At 37.3% G+C, this 12,427-nt stretch overlaps 1 protein-coding gene across 1 annotated transcript; it reads right to left on the bottom strand.

Annotated features, from left to right (window-relative positions):
- Nucleotides 1–649: 649 nt before the first annotated feature.
- On the bottom strand, nt 650–5,611 carry LOC110105791 (bibenzyl synthase-like). Its single transcript, XM_020835435.2, has 3 exons — nt 5,507–5,611; nt 1,762–1,966; nt 650–1,653 (listed from the first exon to the last, which is right to left on the bottom strand). The coding sequence occupies exons 1-3, from the start codon at nt 5,609–5,611 to the stop codon at nt 650–652; spliced, it is 1,314 nt and encodes a 437-aa protein (XP_020691094.2).
- Between the last annotated feature and the right edge of the window lie 6,816 nt (nt 5,612–12,427).

The raw sequence follows: 12,427 nt of genomic DNA, 5'->3' as shown, positions 1-12,427 counted from the left end.
TTCACCTCACCAACATCAACATTAGAATCAGGAGAGACTGATAGGACTATCCACTAAATTGACGAAGCAATGATTAGAAATATAAGCCTCAATTGCACCCTCATTAACTTCACAATAAGAAGCTATCGGCAAAGCCCCACACAACGGACAATCAATTCCATTAAAAATTGCCTATCAAGTTAAATTTGTTTAGTTCTTGAGCTCAGGCTCATTCACTTAGTTTATAGGCACAAGCTCACTCGATTGCTTGAGCTCATTTGAAAAGCTCGAGTTTGACTCAATTGTTGAACTCGATGTAAATTTAAATTAAAATTTTCAAATATTTTTTTATAATTTTACTTTTAATACAGATCTAATTTAAAATTGTTAAAACACGTTATATAATATTAATTTAAATTTCTTTTTCAAATATATTTTAAATTAATCGAGAGACTCAACGAGCTTTTGAGCCGAGCCAAGCTGAGTTCGAACTCATTTAGCATACAAGCTCGAGTATATGCTCAAACTTTAACTCGTAGCTCGATAAAATTGACTCGTGAACTCTTAAATGAGTCAAGCTGGAACCTGCTCCCAATCAGATTGTTGTTGTATGATTGTTTTTCTAACAAATCAACGCCACAGCAGCAAAGCAGGCTGTGAACTACTAAATTCAAACAAGAGGAGCGCTACGAAGCAGCACAGTCTCCACAGTAATTCCCGGGCCAAGCCCCAACAGCACGCCCCACTCAAACCCTTCTCCGGTGCTCATCTTCCCTTCTTTCACAGATCTCTTGCGCACCTCATCAAGAATAAAATGCACAGAAACTCCGGCCATGTTCCCGTATTCCGCCAACACATGCCTCGACGCCATTAATTTCTCCGGCCTCAGCCTCAGCCTCTCCTCCAACTGATCAAGAATTGCCCGCCCGCCCGGATGCGCCACCCAAAAAATGGAGTTCCAATCAAAAACATCAAGTGGGTTGAAATTGAGCGCCTCCTGTAGACATTTTTCAATGCTCTGCGATACAAGAATCGGCAAATCCTTGTGGATGGTAGCTATTACTCCTCTCTCCACCAATCCTGATCTTATAGCCCCCTCTGAATTCGGCAGCAAAACCTGCGTTGCGGAAATGATTGAGAATATCGGTTTCTCATTTCCCGACTCTTCAGGATCGGCTCCCACAATCAGAGCCGAAGCCCCATCAGCAAAAAGAGCTTGGATAATCAAATCATCCTGGCGTTTTACCGACGGCGGGCGAACAACCACCACTGTTGTCTCGGCGCACACGATCAGAACGCGAGCGCCTTTGTGGTTCTCGGCGAGATCTTTGGCGATGCGGAGGACTGTGCCGCCGGCGAAGCATCCTTGCTGATGAAGCATGACGCGCTTGACGGAGGGGTTTAAGCCGAGGAGTCGTATGAGAATAACGTCGGCACTGGGTAAGTTCGCGCCGCTCGTCGTGCAGAAGATGAGATGCGTTATGCGAGACTTTGCCATCCCCCACTCATCGATGGCGCGCACGGCTGCTTCCATGCCCAATTTGGGAACCTCAACCGCTGCTATCTTCTGCCTCACGGCCAAGGACGGAGCCATGGCTGTGCGGAGGCACTGGTTCTTTTGAAGAAGCTCTTCGTCCCAAACGAAATGGCGCTTCCTGATAGCTGTTTTCTCACCTGCACGTTAAAAATGGACAATTTTTTTAAAAACTTTTACCAGAGAACGAATCAAGAACAGCTCTATCCGTCCTCCAATTCCACCATGGGCTATGTTCGAGTGCTTACAGATTCGCTGGAATTTGTTTTTGAGATCGACGAGATGATTGGAATTAGTGACGCGGAAGTAGAAGTCAGGGAAGATGCTCTGTTCCACTGCATTGGGAGGGTTGGCCGTGCCTATGGCCAAGATGTTGGCGAACCCATTGGATCTTGTTACTTTTCTAACAGCTTTCATGGCCGCCGTGGGAAGGGAGAGCCGTCGAGCCGAAGCCTAGCAGCTGGAGCTCTCAACTCAACGAGACTCTGCAGGAAGATGACGGCTTAAGTGCTAGATGTAGAGGGGAACAAGGTGGCTAATCAGCAACAATAGAAAGCTAAAAAAAATGCAGTTGGCACGTCGTCATTGGGAGTTGACTTTGTGAAGTGCGGAAAATTTTTTAATTAAAATTTATTTATTTTCCCATCAAATTTAACGTCTCCAACAAATGAATTCAATAACAATGAAAATAATCAAAGCCTAAACTTGATATATCATCAAAAAAATTATCTTAATCGGGCATGAATCTCGAGGCAAAATAGAGCCGGAAATTTCAAAAATTAAATCCGGGATCACCTGAACTCCAATTTCAGCAAACTTATAGTCAAACTAAGTGTCTTGAAAATACGAACTCAATGACACAAAATTGACTCAATCAGAGCCCAAATGAGTCCAAATCAAGCACCCAAAGCATTGTTGGAAAGTTCAAACCATAATTTGAGTCACCAAACGATTTCCAAATATGACGTTCTTATAGTTGAATCGAGCGGCTCGACGAGACGAATCCAACGAGCCCAAGATTGCCAAATTCCGACATCATTAAGACCTTCAAATGTCTAACAAACGATGCACGATCAAGGGATTCAATATCGGCCGTCCATCCGACCACTCCCTATTTACCCTTAATCTCTAACCTATTTATAAGTCATGCCACTCCAGAATATCTATAAATATATCTCTCATTTCTCATGAGAGGGAACCCAATCAACAAGAAGAGAAGAAGAAGAGAATGATAGGAGGGAAGAATTCCTCCTCGACCACCGTCAGAGTTCTGCCCAACGCCAGAATTCTGCCGGACTTCCGAACGAAGCCGGAGTTCTGCCCGATGCCGGAATTTTGCTGGACTTCTGAACGAAGCCAGAGTTTTGCCCGACGCCGGAATTCTGCCTTACTTCCGAACGACGTCGGAGTTCTGTCCGACGCTAAAGCTTTTCCCGACGTCGGAATTCTGCCCAACTTCTGAACGACGCCTTAATTCTGTCTGACCTCTGAAGGATGCCAAAATTCCGCCCGATCTTCAAGTGACGCCGGAACTCTGCTCAACGTTGCAACTGATTTTCAATTATGAAGAGATTCATTGTAATATGATCGTCCTAAATTTTAAAGACGAATCAGCCTCTTGTATTTCAAGTAAACACTAGTATAACACTTTCAACTAGGCGTGACCCCGTGGTTTTTCCCCTTTCAGGGTTTTCCACGTAAAAATTCTGGTGCTGCTATTTCTCTTCTGTTTGTGTGTTAGATATCCGTACAACGCTGAAACGGAAGTTTTTTAACTCTATCCTAAAATAAAACAAAATAAAATTTCAAAGACAATTCCATGCTAATGAGAGACAAATTTGTTATGTAAATTCTTCCAATGCACCATTTTGTCATAATGATATCCTTAGCGTTGTGTCAAGATCATATGGTATTAGAACTTACCTGACTTTTTTTCTTCTTGGCCATCCCTCACAGTAAGATTCCTCTAGCTTTACTGAACCTCCTCACTATCATATAATAAATCTTATTAGAATCTTTGAACCATGACATATATGAAATACAGAAGAAAATATACGTTAATATTGAATAGCCTGCACTAATATCCTGTAATTATTTGATGTTATTGTTAGTACATATAAATGATTAATAAGAGATCACTGTAACATATTGTTTAACCCATGATGCTCAATGAAGTTTGTTAAGGGTCCAAATTAAAAATACTAGGAGCGTCAATTCGGGTTAGCGGGTCGGGTTCGGATCGAACCCGGAACTGACCCGGCACTATTCGGGTCAACCCGAACCCGAGCCATTTTTAAAAACGGGTCCGGTTTTCGGACCCAAACCCGACCCGATAAGAATGACCCGAAGTTGACCTAAAATTGCTAATTTTCGAGTCAAAATCATGTCAATATTCGATTTTTCGGGTCAAAATCGGGTCTAAAACGGGTCAATCTCGGGTTTTCGGGTCAAATATGAGTTTTCGTGTCACTTTCGAGTCAATTTCGGGTTGCTAGGTCAACCCGAACCTGACCCGATTTTTAAAACGGGTTGATTTGTTCAACCCGAACCCGACCTGTTTCGGGTTCGAGTTGACCCGAACCCGGATTTTTCCGGGTGGGGTTCAGGTCGTGTCAAAAATTGACACCCATAAAAAATACACCAAATTAACTTTAATCTACTTCATCTCAAATCTAACAACAAAATCTGGGCGGGAAAATGAGGAATTATTATGTGCGGTCACCGGACGTCTTTCGGAGGCGAATCAAGACGCTCCACATCACACTTTTGTTGTGTTTTGAGTGATGTGGCGCATCTTGATTCGTCTCTAAATGATCCGATGATCGTACATAGTAATTTCTCCAGAAAAATAATGTCTTAATAGAAGTATTAGTATTGGATTAAGAAAATAGTGATTATCCATTAGCTAGTTCATTAACGTTGCCCGATTTTTGCCAAGTCAAAATAAAGTTCAATTTGAGTTGAATTTGACTTGTTAATCCGCTCATTTACTTATATCCAAACTAAAATAAGATACAATTTTCAATGTTTTAACAAATTCACATACCAAAAGTCAACTGTTTAATTAAGATATTTTAGTAATACTTGATATATCATCAAAAAATTATCTTGATCGGGCAGAATATCGAGGCAAAATCAAGCCGGAAATTTAAAAGATTAAATCTGGGATCATCTGAACTCCGATTTCAGCAAACTTATTGTCGAACTGAGCGTCTCGGAAATACGAACCCAACGACACCAAATTCAACTCAATCCGAGTCCAAATGGGTCTGAATCAAGGACCCAAAGAACTGTTAGAAAGTTTGAACCACAATTTGGGTTACCAAACGGTTTCCTAACATAACGTGCTTATAGCCGAATCGAGCGGCTTGATGAGACAAATCCAACGAGCCCAAGATCGCCAAATTCCGACATCATTAAGACCTTCAAATGTCTGACGGACGGTACACGAACAAGAGATTCAATATCAGCCGTCCATTGAACCACTCCCCATTTACCCTTGATCTCTCACATATTTACGGGTCATGCCATCCTCAGAAATCTATAAATAGATCCCTCATTTCTTATGAGAGGGGACCCAAGCAAGAAGAAAAAAGAGAAGAAGAGAAGAGAGGAAGGATAGGAGAGAAGAATCTCCTCCTCCACCGCCGTAATTCTGTCCGACTTCGACGGGATGCCAGAATTCTGCCCGACTTCCACGGGACGTCGGAATTCTACCCGACTTCCATGGGACATCAAAATTCTGCCCAAGCGATGCTGAAATTCTGCTTAAGTGATGTCGGAGTTCCATCCGACTTCCAAGTAACGCCGGAATTCCACCCGACCTCCAAGTGACGCCGGAATTCCGCCCAACCTTCAAGGGACGCCGGAATTCCGCTCGACGTCCAAGTGACGCCGGAATTCCGCCCGACCTCTAAGTGACACTGGAGTTTCACCCAAACTCCAAGTGGCGTTGGAGTTCTCCTCAGTCGCCAACTGACGTCGGACTTCTACCTTACACCGGACCTCTGCTCGTTGCCAAGTTTCTACCCGGCGCTGGACTTCTTCCCGTTGTCGGATTTTTGCCGGACATCTATCTGATGCTGCATTTATGTCCATTGTTGGTTTTCTACGATACACAGTCCTTCTGACCCCTGTCGCCAGACAACGGTCCTTCTAACCTATGTCGCCCACCGACTACGATCATTCTGACTTACGTCGTCCACCGACTACAGTCCTTCTGACATCTGTCACTCGACGACTACGATCCTCCTGACTTACATCGCCCACCGACTACAGTCCTTCCGACCTTCGTCGCCAGCCGACTATGGTCCTCCTGACTTACGTCGCTCACCGACTATAGTCCTTCTGACCTCCATCACCAGACAACGATCTTTATGACCCCCGTCTCCCGTCGACTACGGTTCTTCTAACCAAACGAACACGTCAACAGTGATTCTTTGTATTCCTACCATGTAATGTACTACGTATGTTGTACATCAAGCTAATGCCTTCTCCCAAGGAAGGGCCTCTTTTGTAATCAACTGCAATAATAGTGGATTCATTCAAACTGGACTAGGCCCCGTGATTTTTCTCCCTTTTCAGGGGTTTTTCACGTAAACATCTTGGTGTCTCATAAATGTTAAACCCTCTCTCTTATTTGATTACGTGCCGTATTTTCGTATAATGCTAAGACGCTAAATTTTATATTTCTCTATCGCCGCGAATATTCCATGACGCAACAGTTCTATTCCTTTGATTGTATAATATATGTTTTATTCATCCATAAGGTAGGTTTGGATGTGAGAAAGGATAAACATTTATGCTAAACAATATGAATTGTTTTTAGTCTCCACCATTAATCTGATTTTATTGTCCTTTTCTAGCAATACAGAGTGACACATGCTTTTGTCACAAATTTTTTATGGTTGACAAAGGAAGGATTTTGTCTTATTTGCCTCTAAAAATATCCAAGCTTATTGTTGAAATATTTCAAAATATTCTTGTTTTTTTTTTTTTTTTGCGTATATATATATATATAATCAAAAAAATTGTGTCTCAAAGCAAAATTAAGTTGTACACTTCAAAAATTAAATTCGGTATAATTTGAACTCCGATTTCGAAAAACTTATAGTCGAACTGAACATCTCAAAAAATTGAACCCAACGACATCAAATTCGGCTCCATCTGAACTAAAAAAAGCAAAAAGAATGCCAGTTGATACATTATCTGCGGGAATTGACTTTATGGGATGCGGAAAATTTTTTAATTAAAATTTAAAAATAATTCCATCAAATTTATAATCAAATTTAACATCTCCAACAAATGAATTTAATAACAATGAAAATAATCTAATATGAGCCCTTCTAAGCCTAAATTCAATACTTAAAATATAATTAAACATTTTGTGAAGGGTTCAAATTAAAAATACACCAAATTAGCTCTAATCAACTTCATCTCAAATCTAACTAGAAAAGTTGGGCAGGAAAATGAGGAATTATTACGTGCGGTCACTAGACGTCGTCCGGAGGCGAATCAGGACGCACCACTATGTACCGCTATGTATCTGATGACATAGTGCATCCTGATTCGTCTTCGAACTGCCCAGTGATCATACGTAATAATTTCTCATGGAAAATACAAGCTTTATCGAAGTTGTATTAGTGTTGGATTAAGAAAATGGTGATTATCCACCAGCTCTTGCCTTTTACCTAGTTCATTAACTTTGCCCCATTTTTGCCAGAGTCAAAATAAAGTTCAATTTGAGTTGAATTTGACTTGTTAATCCGCTCATTGACTTATATCCAAACTAAGATAAGATATAATTGTCAATGTTTTGACAAATTCACATCCCAAAAGTCAACTGTTTCATTGAGATATTTTAGTAATACTGTTCTTTTAATTGTATAATATATGTTTTATTGATGCAGTACATAGGTCTGAATGTAAGAAAGGATAAACATTTATGCAAAATAATATGAATTGTTTTTAGTCTCCACCATTAATCTGATTTTATTGTCCTTTTCTAGCATCACAGAGTGACACATTATTCTTTTGTCACAAATTTTTTGTCTTTATTTTGTAATATCTCAAAATATTCTTTATATATATATATAAGATAAAAAATAGCATTAATACTAAATTCTAATTCTTTAAAATAAAAATGTTCAATGTTAGCATCACTTGACGAAGGGTTACTACAACTTTAAGGCTGTCAGTAGGACCGTTCATAGATTATCCTTCGGAGTTTTTTATTATTATTATTATTATTTTTTTGGAATTAGGGGCGGCACCCAAACATACATACGAGACTCGAACCCAGAATCTCTTAGTTGGGAGTCAAACTCGCAACCAACAAACCAATGAGAGCTGCATCGTTCTGATAATTTTAAGGAGTAAAGAATAGAGCAACATAATTGAAAGTGTTAATTATGTCGATTAAATATTAATCAAAGTACAGCGAATTTCATGATAGAAAGAAGGCCCAGCTAATTAATTGGGCTTTCCTCTTGGTCCAATTAGGGTGACATTAAGAACTATCGGGTTGGGCCTCTACAAATTTATTGTAAGTGATGACATGGCATGGACAATGAGCTAAATATAGGATAAGGAAAAACAAATAATGTGTCACATAATATATTCTCTAATAGTTTTCATGTGGTTTCCATTAATCCTTATTCTTGACAGAAATTTCATAACAATTTGAATATTCTTTAAGGAACATAAATCAGGGTAAAGAAGAAAACAAAAATTAATTAGGGCCATTCATTAGTGGACACACTTAACCAAAAAGAATTGGACTTATCATTCATTTTGTGAAGATCCCCCACAAGAGGTGCAACTAAGAGGTGTCAATATTGGACCCGACCCGAAAATCCGACCCGAACCCGATCCGAAAATTTTGGGTTTGGGTTGACCTGAACCTGAAGCGGGTCGGTTTCTGGTTCGGAAAACCAGCCCGTTTGAAAAATAGGGTCAGGTTCGGGTTGACCCGGGAATGACCGGGAATGACCCCAGCCTGTCGCGTAGCGTAGCGTCCCGAGGCCAGCATCGCGTCACGTCTGGCGTCAGTTCCGCGTCCTGCTTCAGTTGCCGGCGTCAATTTAGCGTCTTGCAGTCGTGTGAGTCCCGCGTCAGTTCTGCGTCGCGCGTCCCACTGCCGTCGGCTTCCGTTGTGTCGCGCATCTCGCTCCCACTGTAGCCGGCTTCTACTATCGCGCGTCCTGCTGTCGTCGGCCCACTATTGCCACTGGGCAGTTCCGCGTTAGTTGTCGTGTCCGCGGGTCAGGTCGGGTTGACTCGAACCCGAAGCTGGTCAGGTTCAAGTTTAGAAAATCGACCCGTTTGCAAAAACGGGTCGGGTCGACCCGAACTCGAATAGTGCCAGGTCAATTTCGGGTTCGACCCGAATCCAACCTGTGACCCGAATTGACACATCTCACTGTGCAAGTGAATTAAGCCAACTCGAGCTCAGCTTGATAAATGGCTCATCAACCGAGCTCAATGAGCTAACAAATAAAATGTAAATTAAGTCTGATTAAAATATAATTTGTTCGTATATAAATTTACACCTTTGTGTTAAAAATATATATATGAACACATCAATTTTTTGTGCCAATTCTTGTTAGTTTTAAATTTCGAACTTCTGATTCATTATATATTAATATTAGAAAGGGAAGAACCGTTTGTTCACTATGTGTTCTTCCAACAAAGCCCCTCAATGATTTCATGGCTTTAAAACTCTAACTACCTATGATTCTATCATTTGTCCCATCCTTCATTGGAGCAATAACTGTTTGAATTGGTCAGAAAGCAATTTTGGTCTTTACTCTTCAACAAGTATTTTGAATATGTTGCTTAAGGCCAAATGGAAACATATGGTTTGTTTCAATATTCTTGATTTTTTCTTTGCTCTTAATATATGGTGCTTCACAATCTTGTGATCAACTACATCTATATTATCTCTCATAACAATTTAAGCAAGATTACGGCTTCGTTTGGGACGGCTTTCTTAGAGCTTCTTAAAGCAGCATTCTAGTTCAAAATTTTTAATTAAGGTTTCATTTGTGATAGATTTATTACAGCTTTTTAAAATAACTTTTTAGTACAAAATTTTAAATTTTGTATTATAAAGCAGCTTTAAAAAGAAAGCCGTCCCAAACGAAGCCTAAGTAAGAAAATGCAATGGTCTGCTAATGCATTTATTACTTGATGAGGGGTAATATGATTTGATATATTGTACTTATACTATAGATCATAGATTAAGGCCTGTTTAGGACAGTTTTTGATCTTTTTTTTTTATGCTTTTAAGGACTTCTTGTGCTAGAAAACTGATGTAGAAAATAGTAAGAAAACTGTCACAAATGAAGCATAAATGTATAAGACTTGGTAGAGTTTCATCAAAATTATTATTTAATTTTAATGTGTGTCAAAAGTTGTTTTAGATTGGTTGTGTGCCAAAAGAAAAACATTCTTTAGTAAAAGCTCATTGATGAACACATGAGATCGAAAAATGATAAATTGGACTTTAAAATTGGTCTTAAAAAGTCGCTTTTGGAAGTTTTTTTTTTTTTGATGAATTTTGTAGTGAAAGGACATGCATATTGCTTGTGTAATCTATGATAGATCATTGTACTTCGAATACTAATTTGTGATCAAATGGATGCTTAAAATATTGAGATCAATGTTGATGACTTAAAATCGAGTGATTGATTTTAGGACGGTAGCTTTGAGATCATCATTCATCATGATCTAAATTAAATGTTCATCTTCAGAATTTTGTTGAAGGAAAGTGCTTCATCAGCTTTTACATGTTTTTTTTTTAACTTTGGCTTCGTTTGAGACGGTTTTCTTACTGCTTCTTAAAGCAACTTTTTATCACAAAAATTAATTTTTTGTACTAGAAAGCTGCTTTAAGAAGTAATCAAAAAGCATTCTCAAACGAAGTCTTTGAGTACTTTTTAGTATAAAATATTCTAATTCAAAGAATTTTTGTACTCAAAAGCTATTTTAAAAAGCAATAAAAAAGCTGTTCCTAACAAATCCTTTGTCTTTAAAAACTATGTTTTGAAAAGTGCACATTAAAACTAATGTTATAAATAAGCTTTTAAAAACATAAATATAAAAGCATGAGCTGTCCCAAACAAAGCTTTAAGAAGAACCGATCAACATAATAGCTATTTAAATAAATGTATAATGAAAAACTATAAAGTAAATGAATAAATACTTTTAATTAAGTGCCGAAATATAAATAATCAATATATGCTATATGTCACTGGAATAATAATTTTTTATAAAATTTAATGGTTAAATATCATAATATGGATCTTTTTACTGTATTAAAAAAAATTAATTTTTAAGCTGTTTTTTATAATGTTTCATAAATAATATAATGGCCCTCATGTTCAAAACTTTAGTTAAATTTGTAATAATTGAAGTACTTGATATTTTTGCATTTTAACTTTGTCAAAATGAAAATAAATTGACAAAATATTCCCTGCAAGTCTTTCCAAAGCCCATGAGACTTGTTCCTGATAGTTTAAGGTTTCGTTTGAGATAACTTTCTTAGGGCATCTCCATTCGAACGGCAAACCAGTGTTTGCTGTTCTTTCTTCCCTCCAACCGAACGCGATACTTTGCGGCATCTGCAGGGAGGTGAACAGTGCGACGCCAATATTGGCGTCGCACTGTTCATACGGCATTTGTTTTTTTTTTTTTTCTTTTAATTCGAAACTTAATTATTAATTTTAAAGATTAAATATTAGAATTTTTTTATTATTAATTAAAATAATAAATTAGAAATATCTTATTTTTTAGTAATCTAAATTTTTTTTACAAAATTAATTAATGTAATTTAACATTAAGATAAAAATTAAGATAAATTTCTCATACATCAAAGATATTGAGAAGTACAATACCAAAAAAAATTAAAATATAGATTACATTCAAATAACAAAAAATTAAAATAACAACTAAATATTTATTTATGATATATTTATATTCCAATTTATTTTATAGAGTAAAAAATATTTGTTTTAATTATATTAGATTTAATTCAAAAATTTGATAAATAATATTAATGATTAAAAATATATAAAATGATATATGGGAAAGAATATACTAGGAATATTCTTTTTTTGGTATTAGAAAATGGAGTTTGGGTGGAGACAAGTTACTGCATTTTGGTGTATTACTGCATTTTGGATGAAAAATGAGTTTTTCGGTTGGAGATGGTCTTACTGCTTCTTAAAGCTATTTTCTCATAACAAAATTTTAATTTTTGTACCAAAAAACTATTATAAGAAGTAGTAGGAAAGCGGTCCCAAATGAACCCTTAATGAACAAGTCTTAATCGTATTTATGCATTCATGAACTGTATATATTAAATATTTTAATAGTACATTATTTGAAGCTCAATCTCATAAAAGAGGATGTTGAACTTATATAATCTCATTAATTGTGAGATCTGAAACTTCTGAAAAACTTTAAATGTGAAGAAAACTTGTTCTTATTATTTTATCCTTTTTTTTTTGTTGTGACTGTCTGCAGTTGCTATAGCATCTTTAAAGAGATCTGAACTAAGAATCAGTCCAAATGTCAACAAAGGAGCAGAATCATTAAAGGTTTTTTTTTATATGCAGCTCATATTAATCTGTTGGCTCTGAGCAATGAGATTTTAAATTTGAAGTTTGTATATATGATATGTGTATGAATTTATCTTAATTGGCACAAAAATCTTAAGAAAAATAGTTTTAGTTTTTATTTTTTTCTCATTATCGAGATTTTTTTATTAACGCTTCATTTGGGATAGTTTTTTTTTTTTTGCTGATTTAATATATTTTGTATTAGAAAAGCTGCTTTATAAAGCAATATGAAAACTGTCTCAAACGAAGTCTAATCTTCTTATTGCTTTCTAAAGCAGCATTGCAGTACACA

This window comes from Dendrobium catenatum, unplaced genomic scaffold, assembly GCF_001605985.2.
Source record: "Dendrobium catenatum unplaced genomic scaffold, ASM160598v2 fragScaff_scaffold_1656, whole genome shotgun sequence".
Lineage (NCBI taxonomy): Eukaryota > Viridiplantae > Streptophyta > Magnoliopsida > Asparagales > Orchidaceae > Dendrobium > Dendrobium catenatum.
Note: the sequence above shows the minus strand (reverse complement) of the source record. Positions and strands in the feature narration are given on the sequence as shown.

What these genes read in the sequence shown, in the direction of transcription:
- LOC110105791 (XM_020835435.2), bottom strand. Translation starts at nt 5,611, where the DNA reads ATGGACATAAATGCAGCATCAGATAGATGTCCGGCAAAAATCCGACAA. An exon ending in GAGCAGAGGTCCGGTGTAAG is followed by an intron (nt 1,967 to 5,506) that starts GTAGAAGTCCGA and finishes TCCAGCTGCTAG; the next exon opens with GCTTCGGCTCGACGGCTCTC. An exon ending in AAACAAATTCCAGCGAATCT is followed by an intron (nt 1,654 to 1,761) that starts GTAAGCACTCGA and finishes TTTAACGTGCAG; the next exon opens with GTGAGAAAACAGCTATCAGG.